The sequence below is a fragment of the Scyliorhinus torazame genome, chromosome 10 (assembly GCF_047496885.1).
Source record: "Scyliorhinus torazame isolate Kashiwa2021f chromosome 10, sScyTor2.1, whole genome shotgun sequence".
Classification (NCBI taxonomy): Eukaryota; Metazoa; Chordata; class Chondrichthyes; order Carcharhiniformes; family Scyliorhinidae; genus Scyliorhinus; species Scyliorhinus torazame.
The window spans coordinates 214514019-214537538 of record NC_092716.1 but is presented as its reverse complement, the minus strand read 5'-3'; the positions used below and the strand labels follow the sequence as shown (position 1 = coordinate 214537538).

The window sequence follows — 23520 nt, the reverse complement described above, 5'->3', positions numbered from 1 at the left end:
CGACTCCACTATCACAGCAGGCAGTTCATTCCACACCCTAACCACTCTGAGTAAAGAACCTACCTCGGACATCCCTCCTATATCTCCCATCCTGAATCTCATAGTTATGCCCCCTTGTAACAGCTACATCCACCCGAAGAAATAGTCTCTGAACGTCCACTCTATCTATCCCCCTCATCATCTTATAAACCTCTATTAAGTCGCCTCTCATCCTCCTCCGCTCCAAAGAGAAAAGCTCTCTCAATCTTTCCTCATGAGACCGATCCTGCAAACCAGGCAGCATCCTGGTAAATCTCCTTTGCACCCTTTCCAATGCTTCCACATCCTTCCTATAATGAGGTGACCAGAACTGCACACAATACTCCAAATGTGGTCTCACCGGGGTCATGTATAGTTGCAGCATAACCCCGCGGCGTTTAAACTCAAGCCCCCTGTTAATAAACGCTAACATAGGCCTTCTTCACGGCTCTATCCACTTGAGTGGCAACTTTCAGAGATCTGTGGACATGAACCCCAAGATCTCTCTGTTCCTCCACATTCCTCAGAACCCTGCCGTTGACCCTGTAATTCGCATTCAAATTTTTTCTACCAAAATGAATCACCTCGCACTTATCAGGGTTAAACGCCATCTGCCATTTTTTGGCCCAGCTCTGCATCCTATCAATGTCTCTTTGCAGCCTACAACAGCCCTCCACCTCATCCACTACTCCATCAATCTTGGTGTCATCAGCAAATTTACTGACCCAACCTTCAGCCCCCTCCTCCAAGTCATTGATAAAAATCACAAATAGCAGAGGACCCAGCACTGATCCCTGTGGTACACCGCTGGTAACTGATCTCCAGTCTGAAAATTTTCCATCCACCACCACCCTCTGTCTTCTATGTGATCACCAGTTACTTATCCAATTGGCCAAATTTCCCTCTATCCTACACCTCCTTACATTCTTCATGAGCCGACCATGGGGAACCTTATCAAACGCCTTACTAAAATCCATGTATACGACAACAACTGCTCTACCTTCATCTGCACACTTAGTTACCTCCTCAAAGAATTCAATCAAATTTGTGAGGCAAGACTTACCCTTCACGAATCATGTTAGCGTTTATTAAATGGGAGCTTGAGTTCAAGAGCCGCGGGGTTATGCTGCAACTATACATGTGGTGATCCTGGTGAGACCACATTTGGAGTAGTGTGTGCAGTTCATGTCACCTCATTATTGGAAGGATGTGGAAGCATTGGAAAGGGTGCACAGAATATTTACCAGGATGCTGCCTGGGTTGCAGGATAGGTCTTATGAGGAAAGGTTGAGGGAGCTAGGGCTTTTCTCTTTGGAGCGGAGGAGGATGAGAGGCGACTTAATAGAAGTTTATAAGATAATGAGGGAGATAGATAGAGTGGACGTTCAGAGACTATTTCCTCGGGTGGATGTAGCTGTTACAAGGGAGCATAACTATAAGATTCAGGGTGGGAGATATAGGAGGGATGTCCGAGGTAGGATCCGTACTCAGAGTGGTTAGGGTGCGGAATGGACTGCCTGCTGTGATAGTGGAGTCGGACACTTTAGGAAAATTCAAGCGGTTATTCGATAGGCACATGGAGCACACCAGAATGAATGGGAGTGGGATAGCTTGATCTTGGTTTCGGACAATGCTCGGCACAACATCGAGGGCCGAAGGCCTGTTCTGTGCTGTACTGTTCTATGTTCTATTATCCTTAGGTTAAACCACCACCAGACAGATCTCCCCCCTCAAAGGGGAAGGAAGACTATGGGCATCTGTGAGTATGGCAACTTTACCTTTACCAGACTCAGTCATTGTGGCTGGGGCCAGAATTCTCCAGCCGCCGGGATTCCCTTTTCCCGCTGGCAGCACACCCTCAACTGTGGATTTCCCGGCGGCATGGGGTGGATTCAATGGGAAATCCCATTGACAAGTAGTGGGAAGAGAGAATCTCGCCGCCAGCGCTGCTGAGAAACACCCGGTTGTGGGATTGGAAAATCCAACCCCTGATCTTTACCTTGCGAGTACTAAATCACATCCATCTCTTCTCTCCCCAAGAACCTTCATGCATAGAACAGCAGTCCATGGACTTTCCAGATGACAATTCATCAGGAAGATGATTCTTTCTGGGGTGCACTATCAGAGGACATATCCTTACCAGGCACCAACACAAATACTCAGTTGGCAGCGGGTCCTGTTGGACTATTAGTTGGGATTGGTGAGTCAGTTTGTAAGAGAGCATGAGCAGACAGTAGTGTTGAAGATAGTTAGGTAGAGCCAAAGGCAAAACCTCTCCAGGTCCTGCTCAGCTGGATGCAGATGCTGAACCCCCCCCCATCCCCACCAAGACTTGGCACACCAGTAGGTCTGCTGCCTTAAAACAGCACTTCACTGGCCTGTTCCAAACTGCTTCGTTGGACAGTGATAGGAATGATAATGTCACGAGCTTCGGAGAGCTATGACAGCGATAGGGGACACTGAAGTTGGAACTTCACTCAAATCACTTCCACTTTTCTCCTGTTTCACCCTTTATCCACTTATCCACAGCCAATGTACAAAACACCAAGGGGTTTGAAAGGAAGGGTAAGAAAAGGAAAAGATTTATAACTCAGCAATTAAAAAATGGTTAACATCTTTTTTCCACGTTCCCAATTGGGGCAGATGTGAACTTGCCTTTTAGAATAATAATAATAATCTTTATTAGTGTCACAAGTAGGCTTACATTAACACTGTAGTGAAGGTCCTGTGAAAATCCCCTAGTCACCACACTCCACCACCTGTTCAGAATGTCCAATTCGCCAAACAAGCACGTCTTTCGAGACTTGTGGGAGGAAACCTGAACACCCAAAGGAAACCCACGCAGACACAGCGAGAACGTTCAGACTCCGCAGAGGCAGTGACCCAAGCCGGGAATCAAATCGAGGTCCCTGGCTCTGTGAAGCAACAGTGCTAACCACTGTGCTACCGCTTTCAGTTGCTTGTTAATGAATCTGTGAACATGAGTTGATGGGGATCAATTGGTGGAGGGCCAATGAGCGGATGTTTGGTTGCAGGCTGCTTGTGGTGGCAGCCAGGTAATATGATTGTTACTTTGATCTAGTGTGAATGAATAACAGAGCCTTTCAGCTATTAGACACCTCCAAGTGCAATATTATTAAATGGTCAGATGCTGGGTACCACATCATTATCTTCCATTTTCTCCTCTCCATTGGACTCCTCAGTGAATAGCTTGTTTCTCTTCCACCTCTATTCCTCGTTGATGTGCTACGTTGTATAAAACATAGCAAGCACCAATTTTTCCAAAAACTGTGTGGGCGGTATGGTGGCACAGTGGTTAGCACTGCTGCCTCACAGCACTAGGGGCTCTGGTTCAATTCCAGCCTTGGGCGGCTGTGTGGAGTTTGCACTGTCTCTCCGTGTCTGTGTGGCGTTCCTCCGGGTGTTTCCTTCCACAGTCCAAAGATATGCAGGTTAGGTGGATTGGCCATGCTAAATTACCCCTTAGAGTCCAAAGGTGGACAGCTTAGGTGGAGTTACGTGGATAGGGCAGGGGAGTGAGCTTGGGTAGGGTGCTCTTTCAGAGGGTCGATATAGACTCAATGGACTTAATGGCCTCCTTCTGCACTGTAGCAATTCTATGTCTATGTCTTGCTGGCGAGGATACTGACGGCACAAAGAACAAAGAACAAAGAAATGTACAGCACAGGAACAGGCCCTTCAGCCCTCCAAGCCCGTGCCGACCATGCTGCCCGACTAAACTACAATCTTCTACACTTCCTGGGTCCGTATCCTTCTATTCCCATCCTATTCATATATTTGTCAAGATGCCCCTTAAATGTCACTATCGTCCCTGCTTCCACTACCTCCTCCGGTAGCGAGTTCCAGGCACCCACTACCCTCTGCGTAAAAAACTTACCTCGTACATCTACTCTAAACCTTGCCCCTCTCACCTTAAACCTGTGCCCCCTAGTAATTGACCCCTCTACCCTGGGGAAAAGCCTCTGACTATCCACTCTGTCTATGCCCCTCATAATTTTGTATACCTCTATCAGGTCTCCCCTCAACCTCCTTCGTTCCAGTTAGAACAAACCGAGTTTATTCAACCGCTCCTCATAGCTAATGCCCTCCATACCAGGCAACATTCTGGTAAATCTCTTCTGCACCCTCTCTAAAGCCTCCACATCCTTCTGGTAGTGTGGCGACCAGAATTGAACACTATACTCCAAGTGTGGCCTAACTAAGGTTCTATACAGCTGCAACATGACTTGCCAATTCTTATACTCAATGCCCCGGCCAATGAAGGCAAGCATGCCGTATGCCTTCTTGACTACCTTCTCCACCTGTGTTGCCCCTTTCAATGACCTGTGGACCTGTACTCCTAGATCTCTTTGACTTTCAATACTCTTGAGGGTTCTACCATTCACTGTATATTCCCTACCTGCATTAGACCTTCCAAAATGCATTACCTCACATTTGTCCGGATTAAACTCCATCTGCCATCTCTCCGCCCAAGTCTCCAGACAATCTAAATCCTGCTGTATCCTCCGACAGTCCTCATCGCTATCCGCAATTCCACCAACCTTTGTGTCGTCTGCAAACTTACTAATCAGAATCACATTCAGTGACACACCTGATCATCATATGGTTGTTATTATAGAGTTCTTCGGGTTTGTTGCTGGGGTTTGTCAAAAGTTCATTAACCAGCTTTTGTCACCACCCCTAAGAGTATTTCCAGGTACCAGAGATCAAGACTTTTGCTGTACGAAAACACCAAGACAGCTTGCAGAGAATCTAGTGCAAATCTATATGAACCTTATTTTTCTTTTGCAGACAAGCTGAACATCGATGGAACGGCATCTAAATGCATCACATGCCTTACGCATTTATGAGCAGCCAACTGGGAAACTCTTGACATGGGCAGTGCCTGGGAAAGAATGATAGGCAAAAACCTTGATGGTAGCGGTAACTTACACAGCCATTGGCAATACAGGTCCAGTAGCTCATCAGAGAACAGGTCATCTTCTGGAAGAGAACTAAGAAAACAGCTCTGACCACCAAACATTTACTGATTCCTGGACTCCTGCCCTTTAACTAATCTGTGAGTGCTAATCAACCATGCCTCCACTATAATGATACCCATTGCAAATCATGAAGCTCATGGAGGAGACATTAAATTCAAATTGTGGTAAGAATCGCTTCAAAACAGCCTCATTTGAATATGATAACCATTAACCTGCCATTCCAGCAGAGGTTACTCAGATGCCCATGAATTCACCTCAGATAAAACCAGATATTGGAGGAAGATTGGTGTCAGATGCACTGCGTAGGGTAAACGGGACCTCCTCTTGTGCAAGGATGAGCCTGATACAGTTTAAGGTGGTGCACAGGGTACATATGACTAGGCGAGAATGAGTGGGTTCTTTCAGGGGGTAGCAGATGAGTGAGAGAGGTATGGGCTGGGGCCAGTGAATCACACGCACATGTTTTGGGGTTTCGAAAAATTGGGAAGATTCTGGGCGGGAGTGTTCGCGTTCTTAGCCAGGATAGTGGGGGAGGAGGTGGACACGGACCCTTTGGTGGCGATATTTGAGGTTTCAGAGAAGCTCATGGAGAGGAGGAAGGCCGATGTTGTGGGCTTCGCCTCTCTGATTGCATGGCGGCGAATTTTACTGGAGTGGCAGTCGGCATCGCCACCGGGGGTAGCGGCTTGTTTGGGTGACCTGTACGACTTCCTGCGGTTGGAGAAGAGTTAAGGGGCTCAGCGAGGGGGGGGGGGTTGAGAAAAGGTGGGGGATGTTTGTGACCATGTTTGAGGAGCTGTTCGTCATGGCGGGGGGGGGGGGGGGGGGGGGGGGGGGGGGGGGGTTTAAAAATGGGGAAAAATTTGTACAGACTGTATAGTTGATTGTTGGGACACATGTCTCCCGAGGTGTTTATTCGCTGTTACCTGTTTTGATACATGTTTGTAATAAAATACATTTAAAAAAAAGATTGGTGTCAGATTTTACATTTCTGGTATTCTAACCTGCACCTCCCCAACTTGCCCAGCTGCGCACCTCCCAGCCCCCCCCACCCATTAGTTTGTTGAAGTATCCTGAAAATTCTTACTGCTTCATACAGTATTAACAAACTACAGCTAACTGCATCATTACAAGTCCTAAATACATATTAGTTCATGATTTCATGGTTTGACGTCTTTGATGATATTGGCAAGAAGTATGCGGATTCCCAAAACACCTTTGTTTCATAATGTGGTTAGTAGTGGGGCTTTTCACAGGAACTTCATTGCAGTATTAATGTAAGCCTACTTGTGACAATAAAGATTATTAGATTATTAGTGTTGCAATGAATATAATTTGGTTCAGCTGATGTGAGGTGCATCTACTGAGCTTCAAACACTGAGGCACATCCGGGAGGGGGAGACTTACCTGGACACTGTGTTTCAGGAGGCAGTCACACCTGTCAGAGTAAGTAGTTTAAATCCTGCCAGTGCCCAGGGACAGCAGGGTGTGACTGCAAGTCAGGCAGGTAAAGGGAACCAGCAGTCAGGAACTCAGGAGCCTCAGCCCTTCACTCTGTCCAACAGGTATGAGGCACTTGCTCCCTGTGTGGATGGCGAACAGGGTTGCAGGAAGGATGAGTCAGCTGACCAAGGCACCATGGTTCAGCAGGCCATTCAAGGGGAGGGAGTAAATAGGCAAGTTGTAGTTGTTGGGGATTCTATTATCAGGGGGATAGATAGTATTCTTTGTGAGCAGGATAAAGAGTCCCGCATGGTATGTTGCCTGCCCGGTGCTAGGGTGCGGGACATCTCTGACCGGCTTGAAAGGATACTGGAGAGGGAGAGGGAGGGGGAGGATCCAGTTGTTGTGGTACATGTCGGTACCAACAACATAGGCAAGTCTAGGAAAGAGGACCTGTTTAGAGATTATAAAGAGCTAGGATTCAAATTAAAAAACAGGTCCTCAAGGGTCATAATCTCCGGATTACTGCCCGAGTCACGTGCAAATTAGCATAGGGAGGCAAGAATAAGGGAAGTTAACACGTGGCTGAAAGAGTGGTGTGGGAATGATGGGTTCCTTTTCATGGGACATTGGCATCAGTTTTGGGACAGGGGGGACCTATACCGTTGGGATGGTCTCCACCTGAACCGAGCTGGGACCAGTGTTCTGGCGAAAAGAGTAAATAGGGTGGTCAATAGGACTTTAAACTAAAGATTTGGGGGGAAGGGAAAGTCAGAGAACCAAGAGGTGAAGTAATCAGCGGGGAGCGTAGCTGCTTAGGAATACAAAAAAACACGAACAGACAAAACTCAAGAGTGGTTACGATAGTCCCCATCCCACAAAATATGACCGTGTATGGAAAGGCTCAGTAAACCAAGGTCCACCACACTAAGAAAACAAAAAGGGACGGTCAATAGAGAATTAAAGGTGCAATATTTAAATGCGCGCAGTGTACGGAACAAGGTAGATGAGCCTGTGGCCCAGATTGTGACTGGCAGGTATAATGTGGTAGGCATCACAGAGACGTGGTTGCAGGGGGATCAGGACTGGCATTTAAACATCCAGGGATTCACAACCTATCGAAAAGACAGGGAGGTGGGCAGAGGGGGCGGGGTTGCCTTGTTAATTAGGAATGAAATTAAATCAATAGCACTAAACGACATAGGGTCAGATGATGTGGAGTCTGTGTGGGTAGAGTTGATGTACAGTTATGTACAGGCCTCCTAACAGTAGTGAGGACCGGGGGCACAAAATGCACCACAAAATAGAAAGTGCATGTCAGAAAGGCAAGGTCACAGTGATCATCGGGGACTTCAATATGCAGGTGGACTGGGTAAATAATGCTGCCAGTGGACCCAAGGAAAGGGAATTCATTGAATGCTTACAGGAGGGCTTTTTGGAACAGCTTGTGATGGAGCCCACGAGGGAACAGGCCATTCTGGACTTAGTGTTATGTAATGAGCCAGACTTGATTAAAGATCTTAAAGTAAGGGAGCATTTAGGAGGCAGTGATCATAATATGGTCGAATTCAATCTCCAATTTGAAAGAAAGAAGGTAGAATCAGATGTAAAGGTGTTACAGTTAAATAAAGGTAACTACAGGGGCATGAGGGAGGAACTGACGAAAATCAACTGGGAGCAGAGCCTAGTGGGAAAGACAGTAGAACAGCAATGGCAGGAGTTTCTGGGAGTAATTGAGGACACAGTACAGAGGTTCATCCCAAAGAAAAGAAAGGTTATCAGAGGGGGGATTAGGCAGCCATGGCTGACAAAGGAAGCTAGGGAATGCATCAAAGCAAAAGAGAAAGCCTATAATGTGGCAAAGAGTAGTGGGAAGTCAGAAGATTGGGAAGACTACAAAAACAAACAGATGATAACAAAGAGAGAAATAAGGAAAGAGAGGATCAAATATGAAGGTAGGCTATCCAGTAACATTAGGAATGATAGTAAAAGTTTCTTTAAATACATTAAAAATAAACGGGAGGCAAAAGTTGACATTGGGCCGCTCCAAAATGACGCTGGTAATTTTGTGATGGGAGACAAGGAAATAGCTGAGGAATTGAATAAGTACTTTGCGTCAGTCTTCACAGTAGAAGACATGAGTAATATCCCAACAATTCCGGAGAGTCAGGGGGCAGAGTTGAATATGGTAGCCATCACAAAGGAGAAAGTGCGAGAGAAACTAAGAGGTCTAAAAATTGATAAATCTCTGGGCCCAGATGGGCTACATCCTAGAGTTCTAAAGGAGATAGCTGAAGAAATAGTGGAGGCGTTAGTTATGATCTTTCAAAAGTCACTGGAGTCAGGGAAAGTCCCAGAGGATTGGAAAATCGCTGTTGTAACCCCCCTGTTCAAGAAGGGAACAAGGAAAAAGATGGAAAATTATAGGCCAATTAGCCTAACCTCGGTTGTTGGCAAGATTCTAGAATCCATTGTTAAGGATGAGATTTCTAAATTCTTGGAAGTGCAGGGTCGGATTAGGACAAGTCAGCATGGATTTAGTAAGGGGAGGTCGTGCCTGACAAACCTGTTAGAGTTCTTTGAAGAGATAACAAATAGGTTAGACCAAGGAGAGCCAATGGATGTTATCTATCTTGACTTCCAAAAGGCCTTTGATAAGGTGCCTCACGGGAGACTGCTGAGTAAAATAAGGGCCCATGGAATTCGAGGCAAAGTACTAACATGGATTGACGATTGGCTGTCAGGCAGAAGGCAGAGAGTTGGGATAAAAGGTTCTTTTTCGGAATGGCAACCGGTGACGAGTGGTGTCCCGCAGGGTTCAGTGTTGGGGCCACAGCTGTTCTCTTTATATATTAACGATCTAGATGATGGGACTGGGGGCATTCTGGCTAAGTTTGCCGATGATACAAAGATAGGTGGAGGGGCAGGTAGTATGGAGGAGGTGGGGATGCTGCAGAAAGATTTAGACAGTTTAGGAGAGTGGTCCAAGAAAGGGCTGATGAAATTCAACGTGGGCAAGTGCGAGGTCTTGCACTTTGGAAAAAAGAATAGAGGCATGGACTATTTTCTAAACGGTGACAAAATTCATAATGCTGAAGTGCAAAGGGATTTGGGAGTCCTAGTCCAGGATTCTCTGAAGTTAAACTTGCAGGTTGAGTCCGTAATTAAGAAAGCAAATGCAATGTTGTCATTCATCTCAAGAGGCTTGGAATATAAAAGCAGGGATGTACTTCTGAAGCTTTATAAAGCATTTGTTAGGCCCCATTTAGAATACTGTGAGCAATTTTGGGCCCCACACCTCAGGAAGGACATACTGGCACTGGAGCGGGTCGAGCGGAGATTCACACGGATGATCCCAGGAATGGTAGGCCTAACATACGATGAACTTCTGAGGATCCTGGGATTATATTCATTGGAATTTAGGAGGTTGAGGGGAGATCTAATAGAGACTTACAAGATAATGAATGGCTTAGATAGGGTGGATGTAGGGAAGTTGTTTCCATTAGCAGGGGAGACTAGGACCCGGGGGCACAGCCTTAGAATAAAAGGGAGTCACTTTAGAACAGAGATGAGGAGACATTTCTTCAGCCAGAGAGTGGTGGGTCTGTGGAATTCATTGCCACAGAGGGCGGTGGAGGCCGGGACGTTGAGTGTCTTTAAGACAGAAGTTGATAAATTCTTGATTTCTCGAGGAATTAAGGGCTATGGAGAGAGAGCGGGTAAATGGAGTTGAAATCAGCCATGATTGAATGGTGGAGTGGACTCGATGGGCCGAATGGCATTACTTCCACTCCTATGTCTTATGGTCTTATGGTCTTACTGAGCCAGTACAGACATCGAGTATTTCCTTAGAGATAGACAGCCAAATTTGCAGAGAATCCTTTGATAAGGAGCTAAGGTGAACGGGTAAACAATTCATCTGGTGCCCACTCATGGATGCACCTTACAAAGTTTACTGGTTAATGAAATCTAATGTTCATTTAGTACAAATAAGACAAAATAAATATAATGCCTGAAATGTGATGGACAATAGTCGTGTTGGATACAAGAATTCTCCAATTCCCAGCACATGGACAGGGCTAAAAAATCCAATATGTTGCTGTTTGCAGATATGTTGGACATTTATGATATTTGGTAGATGTTTTAGGAAATATAAAGGAAGATGATACTGCAGTGAATGAAATGCAAGTATTTGGACCAAACTCTGTGTGAATCTCATTCATCACCTCTGTAAGTGACATTCAGAAGACTTTTGATAAAGCCCCTCAAAAGAGGTTAGTGGTCAAAATTAAAGCCCACTAGCATAGGGGATAATATATTGGAATGGATTGGGAATGGGATGATATCATAGATCACAGAACATACAGTGCAGAAGGAGGCCATTCGGCCCATCGAGTCTGCACCGACACACTTAAGCCCTCACTTCCACACTATCCCCGTAACCCAATAACCCCTCCTAACATTTTTGGTCATGAAGGGCAATTTATCATGGCCAATCCACCTACCCTGCACATCTTTGGGCTGTGGGAGGAAACCGGAGCACCCGGAGGAAACCCACGCAGACATGGGGAGACCATGCAGACTCCGTGGGGAATCAAACCTAGGACCCTGGCGCTGTGAAGCCACAGTGCTATCCACTTGTGCTACTGTGCTGCCCAGGATAGACAGGAAACAGAGAGTTTGAATAAATCGGTCGTATTTTGTGTGAGGTACCGTAGGGATCAGTGCTCGCACTCTTCCTGTTCACGATATATACAAATGACTTGAACGAGGGAATCAAATGTAACATTTCCAAGTTTGCTGATGACTCAAAACTGGGCGGAGTTGGGAGTTGTGAGGATGATGCAGGGAGGCTTCAAGGTAATTTAGACAAGTTAAACATATGACAGATGTAGTACAATGTGGTTAAATGTGAAGTTATACATTTTGGTATGAAAAACAGAAGTGAAGAGTATTACTTAAATGGTGAAATATTGGGAATTGTGGATGTGCAAAAAGATCGGAGTGTCCTTGTACACCAGTGAATGGAAGTGGAGAGGTAGGTGCAGCAAGCAATTAATAATAATAATAATCTTTATTAATGTCACAAGTAGGCTTACATTAACACTGCAATGATGTTACTGTGAAAATCCCTTAGTCACCACACTACGGCACATGTTCAGGTGCACTGAAGGAGAATTCATAATGTGCAATTCATCTAACAAGCACGTCTTTTGGGACTTGTGGAAGAAAACCGGAGCACCCGGGGGAAACCCACGCAGACACGGGGAGAACGTGCAGACTCCGCAGAGACAGTGACCCAGGCTGGGAATCGAACTCTGGTTCCTTGGGCTGTGAAGCAACAGTGCTAACCACTGTGCTACCAATTAGGAAGGCATATGGTATGTTGGCCTTCACTGGAAGAGGATTTGAGTTTAGAAGTAGGGATGTCTTACTGTAACTGTACAGGGCCTTGGCAAGACCATACCTGGAGTATTGCATGCAGTTTTGGTCTCTCACCCAAGAAAGGATATACTTGCCATAGGGGGGGTGCAGCAGAGGTTCACTGGACAGATACCAGGGTTGGCGGGACTGTCCTATGAGGAGAGGGTGGTTCGAGTGGGGCTGTATTCACGAGAGTTTAGAAGGATGAAAAGAGATCTGATTGAACCATCTAAAATTCTCACAGGGCAGGATAGACTAGATGCAGGGAGGATATTGGGGAATTTAGAACCAGGGGAAACAGTCACAGGATATGGAGTAGACCATTTAGGACAGAGATGAGGAAAAATCTTTTCACTCAAAGGATAGTGAACCTGTGGAATTCTCTACCACAAAAGGCTGTGGAGGCCAAGTCACCGAATGTATCCAAGAAAGATAAAGATTTTAAAAAAAATTTTTAATGGCATCAAGGGGTTTTGGGAGAAAACAGGAATATGGCAATAAGATAGAGGATCAAGTTGAATGGCAGAGCAGGCTTGAAGGGCCGAATGGCCCACTCCTGCTCCTAGTTTCTTAGTCTCAAGTTGCACTGTGTACTGTCAATCATATTACTGTATATTCTGTACATCACACAGCCAAGTACATGTAATGTTGATGTGTATTGCCCAATACCCATACACTGAAGATGTTTGGATTGAGCAACTACTCTTTCTGGCTGCTCCCTTAATCAAATGTTGTGACCAGGAGTAAGGTATGAAGTAATTGAATCTATGAGCTCCTTACTTAAGCACACCCACAATCACCACCATCTAGAAGGACAAGAGCAGCAGATACCTGGGAACGCCAACACCTGGGGGTTCCCCTTCAAGTCACTCACCATCCTCACTTGGAAATATATCGTCGTTCCTTCATTGTCACTGGGTCAAAATCCTGGAATCCACCCTCCCAAACAACACAGTGGGTGTACTTACACCTCAAGGACTGCAGTGGTTCAAGAAGGCATCTCACCAACACCACCTGAAGGGCAACTAGGAATAGGTAATAAATGCTGGCCTAACCAGCAACGGTCACATCCTGCATATGAATTTTTAAAAAGCAATCTGTTCATCATATCTCTGAGTGAAGAATTAAAATATGAGAGGATGTGAACCAAAAAAGATGTTAGGAGTAGAAAAGGAAGTCAGTGAAAGTTTTTCAACCAAAGGAAAATTAAATTGCAAAATAAATTACCATGAAAACACAATTCAAACAGACAGTACAAATGAACTCAAAAACAATTAGAATCATGCAATACAGGAGGCCATTCTTCCAAAGAGCTATTCAATTAGTTCCATTCTTCCATCCTTTCCCCCAGCCCTACATTTTTTTTCTGCCTCAATTTTTTTCAATCCAATTCCCTTTAAAAAGTTATCATATCTTCTTCCACCATGCCATTGGGAAGATCATTGCGTAATAACTTTTCATCTCATCTCATCCCTGGTTCTTCTGACAATTACCTTACATTTGTGTTTCTGGTTACCAACCCTTCTGTCACTGGGAGCAATTTCTCCTTAGTTATCGGTCATGATTTTGAACACTTTTATTAAATCTCCCTTTGCTCTGTGAAGAACTCCAGCTTCTCTAGTTTCTTCATGTAACTGAAGACCCACTCCACCCTTAACATTCTAGTAAATTTCTTTTGCAGCAAGTTTCCAGGAAATTTCAGGCCATCATGTTCTCAAGTTGAACTAACAGAGTATTTGAACACTTACTTCACCCAGGAACCATGTGGTGAGAAATCCAAAGAGAACTGCATCATTAGCTTCCTTGTCAAACCAGGGAACTCCAACATTGCAAGAATCCCACAGCTCTGTCTTCCATTGATCCAGGCTCCATGCAGAAGCAGCAATGTCTAACAGCACGACATAAGGGCTTCCGTCAATCAGCCACCTGCCAAAATAGACCTGTAAAATGGAACAAATGATATGTCACAAACCTCTGGGGTTGTATGACCTGTAAATGTCTTCAAATTATGCATTACCACAAAAAACTGCAAGGATGCATGATGGAAACTTCATTCAATCTATATGAAACTATCAAACTGTTAAATTCAATGAATTGAATGGCTATCACTACAGTACTTCTGGTCACTGCTGTAAGTAATTATTAAAATGTCAGCAAATATGTACAAGGACATATCCAAACAAATACAATTATGGATCAAGTTCGTATAATTCACCACACACTACAGAGATCATACTGAACAGGTGTAGAAAGAGGTTCCGTCAACCATAATTGGAGAAGAAATTTATAAGTGTAGTGAACAGTGAGAAAGGTAGTAATAGACTTAAAAAGGGTGTGAACAGGCAGTTAGAATGAGCAGACGCATGACAGATGAAATTCAATGCAGAGAAGTGTGAGATGTTACATTTTGGTGGGAAGAATGAAAAGAGACAAGACAAGCTCAATGGTACAACTTTAAAAGCGGGTGCATGAAGACTGGGGGTGTTTGTGCACAGACTTTGAAAGTGGTTGGACAGATTAACAAAGTAATTAACAGAAATAGAGTTCAAAAAGCCAGGAAATTATGCTAATCTTATACAAAACACTTGTTGAGACCCAACTGGAGTATTGAGCTCAATTCTGGAGACCACACTTTAGGACATATGTGAAAGCTTTGGAGATGGTACAGAAGCAATTTACTGGAAGAGTAGAGAAGGATAAGAAGAGATTTGATAAAGGTGTTTAAAATCATTAAAGGTTCAGGTAAAAACTAACTTCCAGTAACTGACGGGTCAATAACTTGAAGATATGTATCTAAGGTGATAGACAAAAGAACCAGAAGCGGCGTGAGGAAATAGAGTTGTTAGGATTTAGAATGTGGAGTCTGATTGGGTGGTGGATACAAAAACAATTGTGGACTTCAAAATCATTGCAAACTATTTTTTCAGCTGTCTATAATGGTCCCTGTAATGGCCATTGATTAGGTCACCCAACACCAAGTACCATTGGTCCAAGTGTTCAGAACATGTATTCCACCAATCGGTACCTCAAATTGCACTGGGGTTTCAAGAAAACCTAGGAACTGGGTAACCCATTTCAAGACCACCACCAGAGTGGCAGGGATCAAGATGTCAGTAGGAATGGGACAATAAACATTGCCCTATTTTAATTACATGTCTCCCCAATTACTTCCAGACAGAGGGGATGCATTTCAGTCCCCTAGTCCCATAATTAATGAATGAACCAACTAAACTATGATTAAGTGAATTATATGGTAAAAGGGGAAAACTTTGGTATGAGAATAAGAATGCTCTACAGTAGATTAAAAGAGATATCATGGCTGCAAAATGTCTCATGAGGTTAATGTCACTAACAATGTTAAGCACAGTATTGAAACATTCTGCCAATATCATGGCTGTGAAAGAGTTGTTAAATAGGAAGTCGAAAGATAAAAGCAGAGGTGAGCTAAAAGAAGGCAAGATATTTGATATCTGGTGGAATTCGATTAGTGATGGCAATATGATGAATTGACTTTACCTTTCAATCTCTCTGAACTGTGCAATTATATTCCTGTATTGGAAGTGACAAGTCCATTCTGAACCAAATGGAGCTCAGCATCAATTGCAAATTAGTCCTTATCCTGAATCTGCTGCTCACCAAGGCCACAGCAGACCACTGCCGGGAACAAACATACTCAACTGGTGCAAACAGTTCAGCATAAATAGAAGACAATGGGTTGGCTTCTCCGTTGTGCCGGCAGCGCGAGGATGCCTGCGGCGTGGGGCTGCCCCACAATGGGAATCCCCATTGGCCGGCTGGCGAGACAGAGAATCCCGGGGAAATCTGGTGCTGCAGGATGGAGAATCCCGCCCAATTTGTTCAAGCAATGCCACATCATGGCACTTGGTACACTTGTCTTAAAGGGGCCAGAGAGAGTGTACTGTAGAGCTGAGGAAACAGCTACAAAGTTCCTCGTCATTTTATAGGTATTCAGAACCCCTCCGACATAGAAAATGCAGAGGAGCTACCAATGCAGAAATCACCCCAGGGTCCAGCCAGACACTTTAACTCCAAGACAGATAGTAAGTTAAATAAATCGATCAGCAGAATGGAAGCCTTCTTTGCAACTACCATCTGGGCTTGTTGGGAAAATAAGCCTTTAGGCACAGGACTTAGCCGATCCTTAGCATGGGCAATATACGCAGTTCACAAAATAAACATGCTAGTCTTCAGCTCTTAACTAATTTGGATCTTTGGAGTAACATTTGCTCAGATCACAAATGACCAATGATCACTTCATGTACAGAAGTGACAGATCTTCATTGCAACTTTTCATACATAAGGAAGGCAAAGAAACATCAGAAATGTGACTCTGAACATATTTGAATACTACTGCATCAGACTGGAAGAGCAGAAGATTTTTAGCAATTAAGTATTATGCAGAGCTTAGGACTTTAGACTGTTCAGTCAAGGAAAATGATCTGGATACAGTCACCTGCATTAAAAACAATCCTCATGAAGCTTCCTGATCTTCACTCTGAAGAGGTAATTAAGTGTATATCATACACTGTATACCATACTTGGGTGTAAAAACCCAAACTGACAGTGGACAATGGCACACAAATACCTGAGCTGTAAAAAGACAAGACAGCTATAAATTGAAATGTATCCTGGAGCTTCTAAACAAACGGAAATAATGCAACAGATTTGAGCAAGTATTGCGAACAACACAAGGAATTTCTTACAGTTGCCAAACAATTTTTGCATTCACATAGAGGTTAAATTGAATTATTCATCTCATAAAGGGCTAACAATCATGTTGTCCACGGGAAAGGGCTTCTGATTCACTATCTGCCACTCCAACTCCAGTAGCAACAGCAATAGCCCTCCTGATGCAACAGCAATAGCCCTCCTGATAAAATACATGGCAAAAGCAGAATCCTCAGTAGATTCAATCTGATGATCAGCACTCCCAAGGTACTCTGAACCACACAGCAAACATCTTCTGCAATGCCAATGGCCACACCCAACATAAACAGTAAGAGGAATTGTAAATATTTCAGTAAAACATAGACTAATGCAAAGACTGTGAATGTGCAGGTGGAGAATATAATGTGGGGAAGTATGAATATATATTTTAGGAGAAAAACAGGAAATGCAATAATGTTGAAGGGTGTGGGTGAAGACAGAGTTCCAAAGATTTCAAATATATAATTGCCTATAATTGTTTAATCTTAAGGAAACACTAACAACATTACAGCTAGTTTCAGTGAATTAAACCAAAGGAGCAATGATGAATTTGTACAAAATATTGGTTCGGTTACAGTTAAAAATATTGTTTCTAGTTTTGTGCGCACAATTATAGAAAGGACATGAAAGCTGTACAGTAAGAAGTCTTACAACACCAGGTTAAAGTCCAATAGGTTTGTTTCAAATCACTAGCTTTTGGAGCACTGCTCCTTCCTCAGGTGAGGAAGGAGCTGCGCTCCGAAAGCTAGTGATTCGAAACAAACCTGTTGGACTTTAACCTGGTGTTGTAAGACTTCTTACTGTGCTCACCCCAGTCCAACGCCGGCATCTCCACATCATGAAAGCTGTAGACAGCATATATCCAGCATGGAAACTATAATTATGGCAAGAGCCATGATATTGGGTCTATTTCCAAAAAATCAGGTAAGTTAATTAAGGTGTAATTGTGAGTTTTGAAATAATGGAGGACTCGAATAGAGTGAACAGGAAAAGTTCCTTACAAAGCATTAACTTAGGGTTTTTAAGGCAGTTTCGAGTTATTCTGTACTTCGTAAATGTGTGTAATTTGCACTTTTGCTATTTAATGAAAACAAACCAAGAATTTTAAAATGCCTAAAGCAGGTCCCAGGTCACAACAATGCAGTATTTCTTGGGAAGGGGCAGGAAGATCTGCGAGTGGAACAGAAAGAAGAGTGACAAGCAGCTAGCAGCGAACAGAGGTAAATGGCAAGAGGTTGAGATCTAGGAGTTCTGACAACATCCCAGCTATAGTGCTGAACACCTGTGCTCCAGAAATAGTGCATCTCAAGCCAAACTATTCCAATACGGTTACAACACTGGAATCTATCTGACAATGAGGAACATTAGCCAAATTTTTTACAAACAGCAGGACAAGTCCTATCCAGGCCACATCATTTTATCTCAATCATCAATAAAGAACCAGAAGGCATCATTGACAGTGCTATCAAGTGGCACTCACCAAGACCCAGAAGAAGCTGCCACTGAAGAGCAGCAAGAAAAGGAGGAGATCTAGCAAAGAAAGTTACTCATCAACACTTACAAAGTGATGAAATAGGTTCACCTGGACACCAGCATCTCCTCCAAGGCCATGAGCATTATGAACTTGCTCATCAACGATATTTCCGAGCGCATCAGAAGTAAGGCTTCCTGCCTGGACCATGACAATAAGTTGCAGACCATCAGCACCCAGGAGATATAGACCTCTGTGCACCTGCTGCTGCCTGGGGAACTCACCAAGCACCGCGTGTCGGAAGGGACTGTCCCAAGTACACCAGCTCCAAGAAAATCTATACAATGTACTGAAAAATAACCTGCTCAGAAGTGTGACTGGTTCTGGAGCACAAGACTTTAGCATTACAGTTTGGATTCAGCCAGGACCACTCTGCCCGAGACCTCGTTATAACCTTGGTCCAAATAAGAGCAAAAGAGCTGAATTCCAGAGGTGAAGTGAGAGTGATTGCCCTTGACATCAGAGCATCATGGAACTCAAGTAAATGGGAATCAGAATGAAACATTGGGCACGATCCAGTGTCCGCGTTGTGCTCGAGCAAGAGCACAACGCGGCCGGTAAATTCCAGGAGAGGCCTCTCGTGGGCCTCCCAGCAGCCTTCACGCGTTGTGGGATAGACCCAAGTCCCAAGAGGCATTAGAATCAGAACTCTGCCGAAAAGGGGCGGATCCAAATGGCACTCGCTAAGTAGGTCTTAAACCTATTTAAAGCCTATCTACCCGGGATCTACCGGCCTACCTCGATCTACCTTCCTCCCAAGGGAGGCTGAAGCCAGGCGCCGAACAGTACTGGTCCACAAGAACGTAGACCAGGTGGAGCGGTACCCGGGGCAGGGGGGGGGGGGGGGTCTCCCGGGCTATTGGAGGCCCCTATGTGGTCAGGTACAGTGCCTGGCCTTCTCCCCCCCCCCCCACCATGGGCATCTTGGCACTGCCCAGCTAGCACCTTGGCACTGGCACTGCCAAGGTGCCTGGTTGGCACTGCCAAGGTGGCAGTGCAAGAGTGCCTGGCTGCTAGGGTGACACCGCCATTGGTCAGGGCCCGAGGAGGGCCATGCCCATGAAAGGAGGTGGAGGGGGGTTTGAAGGAAGAGGATGTGCAGGGCAGGTAAGTAGAGGGTGTGAGGTAGTGCCTGTGTGTGGGGGCGGCCGGGGACTCACAAGCTCACTTGGGGCACCCTTTCTAAATGGCAGCCTATTATCGGAGTTCAGCTCCCAAGTGCTGAAAAACATTCTAAGGGCATGAATCTCCAGAAAGACTTCTAAATGTTGTTGTGAGCGAAATTGCAGCAAGCTTCCCGGCGTTCAGCCCAGCAAGGTCTGCAACACTATTCAACGCTAATCAATGAGGCCTCATGGGCTTCTCACTGCAAATGAAGGCTCACCATCTGATTTGCCAGCATCGCACTCACGAGCCGCCCACTAACACGGTGGAGCAGCACTTAAGCAGCCCTTGCTCAGCCAGCCCCAGCCAGCTCATAACAATGGTAGCGAGGGGATCAGACCCTCGGGAGATTCGGGAGCGCTGACCCGGAGAAGGTTGCTAGATGCAGTGGAAGCCAGGAGGGATGTCCTGTTCCCCCGAGGGAGCAGGAAGGTTAGCCATATGGCAGTCAATGCTCCCTGGGATGAGGTGGCAGTAGCAGTGAGCTCCAGGTGTGTGACCAGGAGGGCTGGCCTCCAGTGCAGGAAGAAAGTCAATGACATAAATTGGGCAGCACAAGTGAGTAGACACCAACGTCCCTCCCCTCCACCGAGACGTTTCCACCCCCACGGGTGTGTCTAACCCCCCCAACCCTTCCTCCAGCCCCTCCCCCTTCAAACGCCCCCAACCTCTCCTTCATCCCCCCTCAACGCCCCTAACCTCTCCTTCACCACCCCCTCCCCGCCCCCCCCCCCCAACCACCACCACATCTAAGAACCACGCGTGTGGCTAACGATGCCCTCTCTGTGTCTCCTCAAGAAAAGCTGTTGTCATCTGGGATGGCCACTTCCAGAATACAAAATGGACATTTGCAAAGATTGCAGGGGAAAATGGACAATGTTCAGAATGCAAGCAGGCACAGAGCCTGTCTGCATATTGGAGAAACAGCTCCCAGACGAGACTGAAACTGTAGGCCTATTAGCATATGGATGGCCCATCTCCGGGAACAATGGAAGATACTTAAGTAACTGATCTGGCCCCAGACCCCGCGCCGCTGGTTCCCCAAACCGAAAGCAGAAAACAAAGCAGGCCAACGGCCACCTAGGACACACCCAGCCGTCAGGGCACCCACCCCTTTATTGGTCAGGATCAATGCGAATGATCAAGAAATGGCCCAATTGATTGGGGCCAAGTTCAAGGCCCGCCCAAAAGCCCCCTTCGGGTATAAGAAGAAGGCCCCAAGAGAGAATCGCTCTCTTGGACTTGGCTCTCAGAGCGGAGAGACCCTTCAACCAGCTACACCAGAAGCAAGTAAGTCCAAGGTCAACGCTCGCTACCAGACGGACCACCTTAGCTGTTCCCCTCTACCACTTCACCCCAGCAGCCTCAGAACCAAACAAGGGCCATTGTTCCTCTGACTGAGTGGATGCCCGAAGCTAAGTATTGGCTTTAGCAGTAGTGATAGTTTGGTCTGTAGTATGTCGTGCATGAGTAGATATTGCTGTGTATGTAAATAAATAGTATTGACTTTGAACTAACTGGTGTACCGACTCTTTGATCAGTATTCGGATTTGAACCTTGTGGCGGTATCGAAAGATACCTGGCGACTCTAAAGCAAACGCAATTAGAATTAAGGAAGGCGATCATATTGACCGCCATATTGAGAAAAAACTAAAGAGAGCAACAAAGCTCTCCCACAATCGTCGGGAGAGGGCCCAGACTGGCAGTGGAGTGCTGGACATAAGAATCCTCAACACCTTCGAGGAGCGTGCTCAGGAAGTGACTGGGATGGCCGAGGACAGAGCGGTCACCAGCACGGATGCTGCCGTATGCCACTGAGGTGAGGACAGCTAATATATAATATACAGGAGGACCAATACAAGGGAAGGTCTGCCCACTGAAGAGCTCTTGCATCTGATAGTATCTTATCAAGGGATCGTATACTGTCATATTCAAGAGGATTGCCTTATATTAACCCAATAACAAGTATGCATCCAGGAATGGATGTAAAGGCAGGCGGCATGGTGGTGCAGTGGTTAGTACTGCTGCCTCACAGTGCCAAGGACCCAGGTTCGATCCCGGCCCCGGGTCTCTGTCCGGGTGGAGTTTGCACATTCTCCCCATGTCTGTTGGGTCTCACCCCACCACCCAAACTGTCGGGTAGGTGGATTGGCCACGCTAAATTTCCCTTTAATAAATAAAAAAGAATGGATGTAAAGGGGAACAAAAAGTATGATCACAAGTGACAAAGGATTCAGAACCTAGAGTTGATTAAGAGTGTTCTCCTCACTGATGTATGCAAAATATGAAATGATATAGGTAAAATAAATCCAGACGATTATTTTAAATTAAGCCAGGATTGTACGGAAAATGTAAATAAATTGTTATAGGATAACTTTAAACAGATAAGAATTCCTTAACTCAGTGGATGATGTGTTTGAAAGAATCTGTCTGGTAGGGTAATAGAGGGAAAGGCATTAGGGACATTGAAGATGCAACCTGGTGCTATAATGGAAAAGTAACAGCTGGACTTCAGCAGATTGAATGGCCTTTTCTTGCCCTTGACTTTTCTGATGTTCATGTGTAAATATAGCTGTTGCTCTGCTACACTCACAGGAATGAGAGTATTAATAGGCAAAAGGGAAACGTCACAGTCATGAAAAAAGGATAGCAGAATAGAACAGAATGTTAGCCGGTGCAGGATAGGTTGTTTTTTAATCTAATGAAGAGATATTTAACTACAGTGCAGTTGTTTTGACAATTAGATTAACAAACAGATTTTTTAAATGCTCAAGAATCTATTTGTACAGGACAGCAAGGTGGCGAAGTGGTTAGCGCTGCTGCCTCACGCCGCCGAGGACCCGGGTCCGATCCCAGCCCCAGGTCACGGTCTGTGTGGAGTTTGTACATTCTCCCCGTGTCTGCGTGGGTCTCACCCCCACAACCCAAAAAGATGTGCCGGGTAAGTGGATTGGCCATGCTAAATTGCCCCTTAATTGGAAAAAAAGAATTGGGTATTCTAAATTTATTTTTTAAATAATCTATTTATACATTATTTATGGTTAAAGAATATAGCAAACAGATACAGTGCTCAAACTTGGCTCATTGGGTAACACCCTCAATCACAAGATTGTGGGTTCACTCTGAACACTGGTGTTCTGACACAATACGGAAGCAATCAGAGGTGCTATTTTCTTGTCAAGATTGGTTTCAAAGAAGAACAGGGAGTTCTCCTGATATCCTGGTCAATGTTACTTATTACATCCATAAAACTCCTTTAAATATGAATGGGATCTTAACTGTGCACAAAATGGTTGCTGCACGGTCAAATTTCAAAAGAATGAATTCTATATGAAACATTTTGAGAAGTTTCTCAGTGAATTTTATGTTCATCATGCTGGCAGATGTTAGTGATGGGGAATGATTCACTTTTCATTTCAAGCACCCAGCATAAGAATCAAGCACTGCCAGATCAATAATGGATTGCTCAATGCACCAGAACTTGCACATGGTTCTTGGCAAAGAACTGTGGACTTGATAATGGAATTTGATTCTATGAGTCATGATGCACTTTGGGAGATTCTTCTGAAGTTTGGATCGTCCAGCAGACTCGTGAACATTTTCCAGCAATTATACATGGGTATGATGACCCAACTAATAGATGACGGTCAAATGTCACAACCATTTTCAGTAACACCAAACAGTGTATATTTTTGCCTAAACCCTGTTTATCATACAAGGTACTATTCCAGAACCTAGTTCTATATTTGATATGCCAGACAGTAGCATCTTATACATTTGTCCACTCAATGCTACAAAGTAATGCAGATAACCATCCACAACATGATCTTTACTAATGACTGCCCGTTGAAAAAGTTTTACTGCCACTCTCACTCTGTTGAGCAACAGTTTTAAATTATCTCCCTTTCATGCCACCAAAGGTTCACCCCAGCAATATATTTTGTGTGGTCAAGAAGCTGGATAACAACTTTTTTCCAGGCTGTACTGTCCACCACCTCTTTTGACTCCACTCTATTGTTGGGACTTCTCATTCTTGAATGAGTCACAATTTTATTCAATTAATTAAAAGGAAGTAAAGTCGTCACAGGCTGCTTTCCCTTTTGAGGAGGAGAGCTAACTGGTGGTGATTTAACCTGAGAATCACCACATCTCAGGTGAGGGACAAGGTTGAGAAGGCGGGACCTTCAAGAATAACCTCAGCCAGTACGG

General features: G+C 44.9%; 1 protein-coding gene across 2 annotated transcripts in view; it reads right to left on the bottom strand.

Moving 5' to 3' along the window:
- LOC140384553 (glycogen [starch] synthase, muscle-like) overlaps positions 1-23520 on the bottom strand; it is a 234218-nt gene that overhangs the window by 186014 nt on the left and 24684 nt on the right. For both annotated transcript variants that reach the window (XM_072466356.1, XM_072466355.1), the window contains one exon: positions 13637-13828. In XM_072466356.1, the coding sequence (XP_072322457.1) occupies positions 13637-13828 (192 nt within the window). The remainder of the gene's footprint in view (positions 1-13636; positions 13829-23520) is intronic.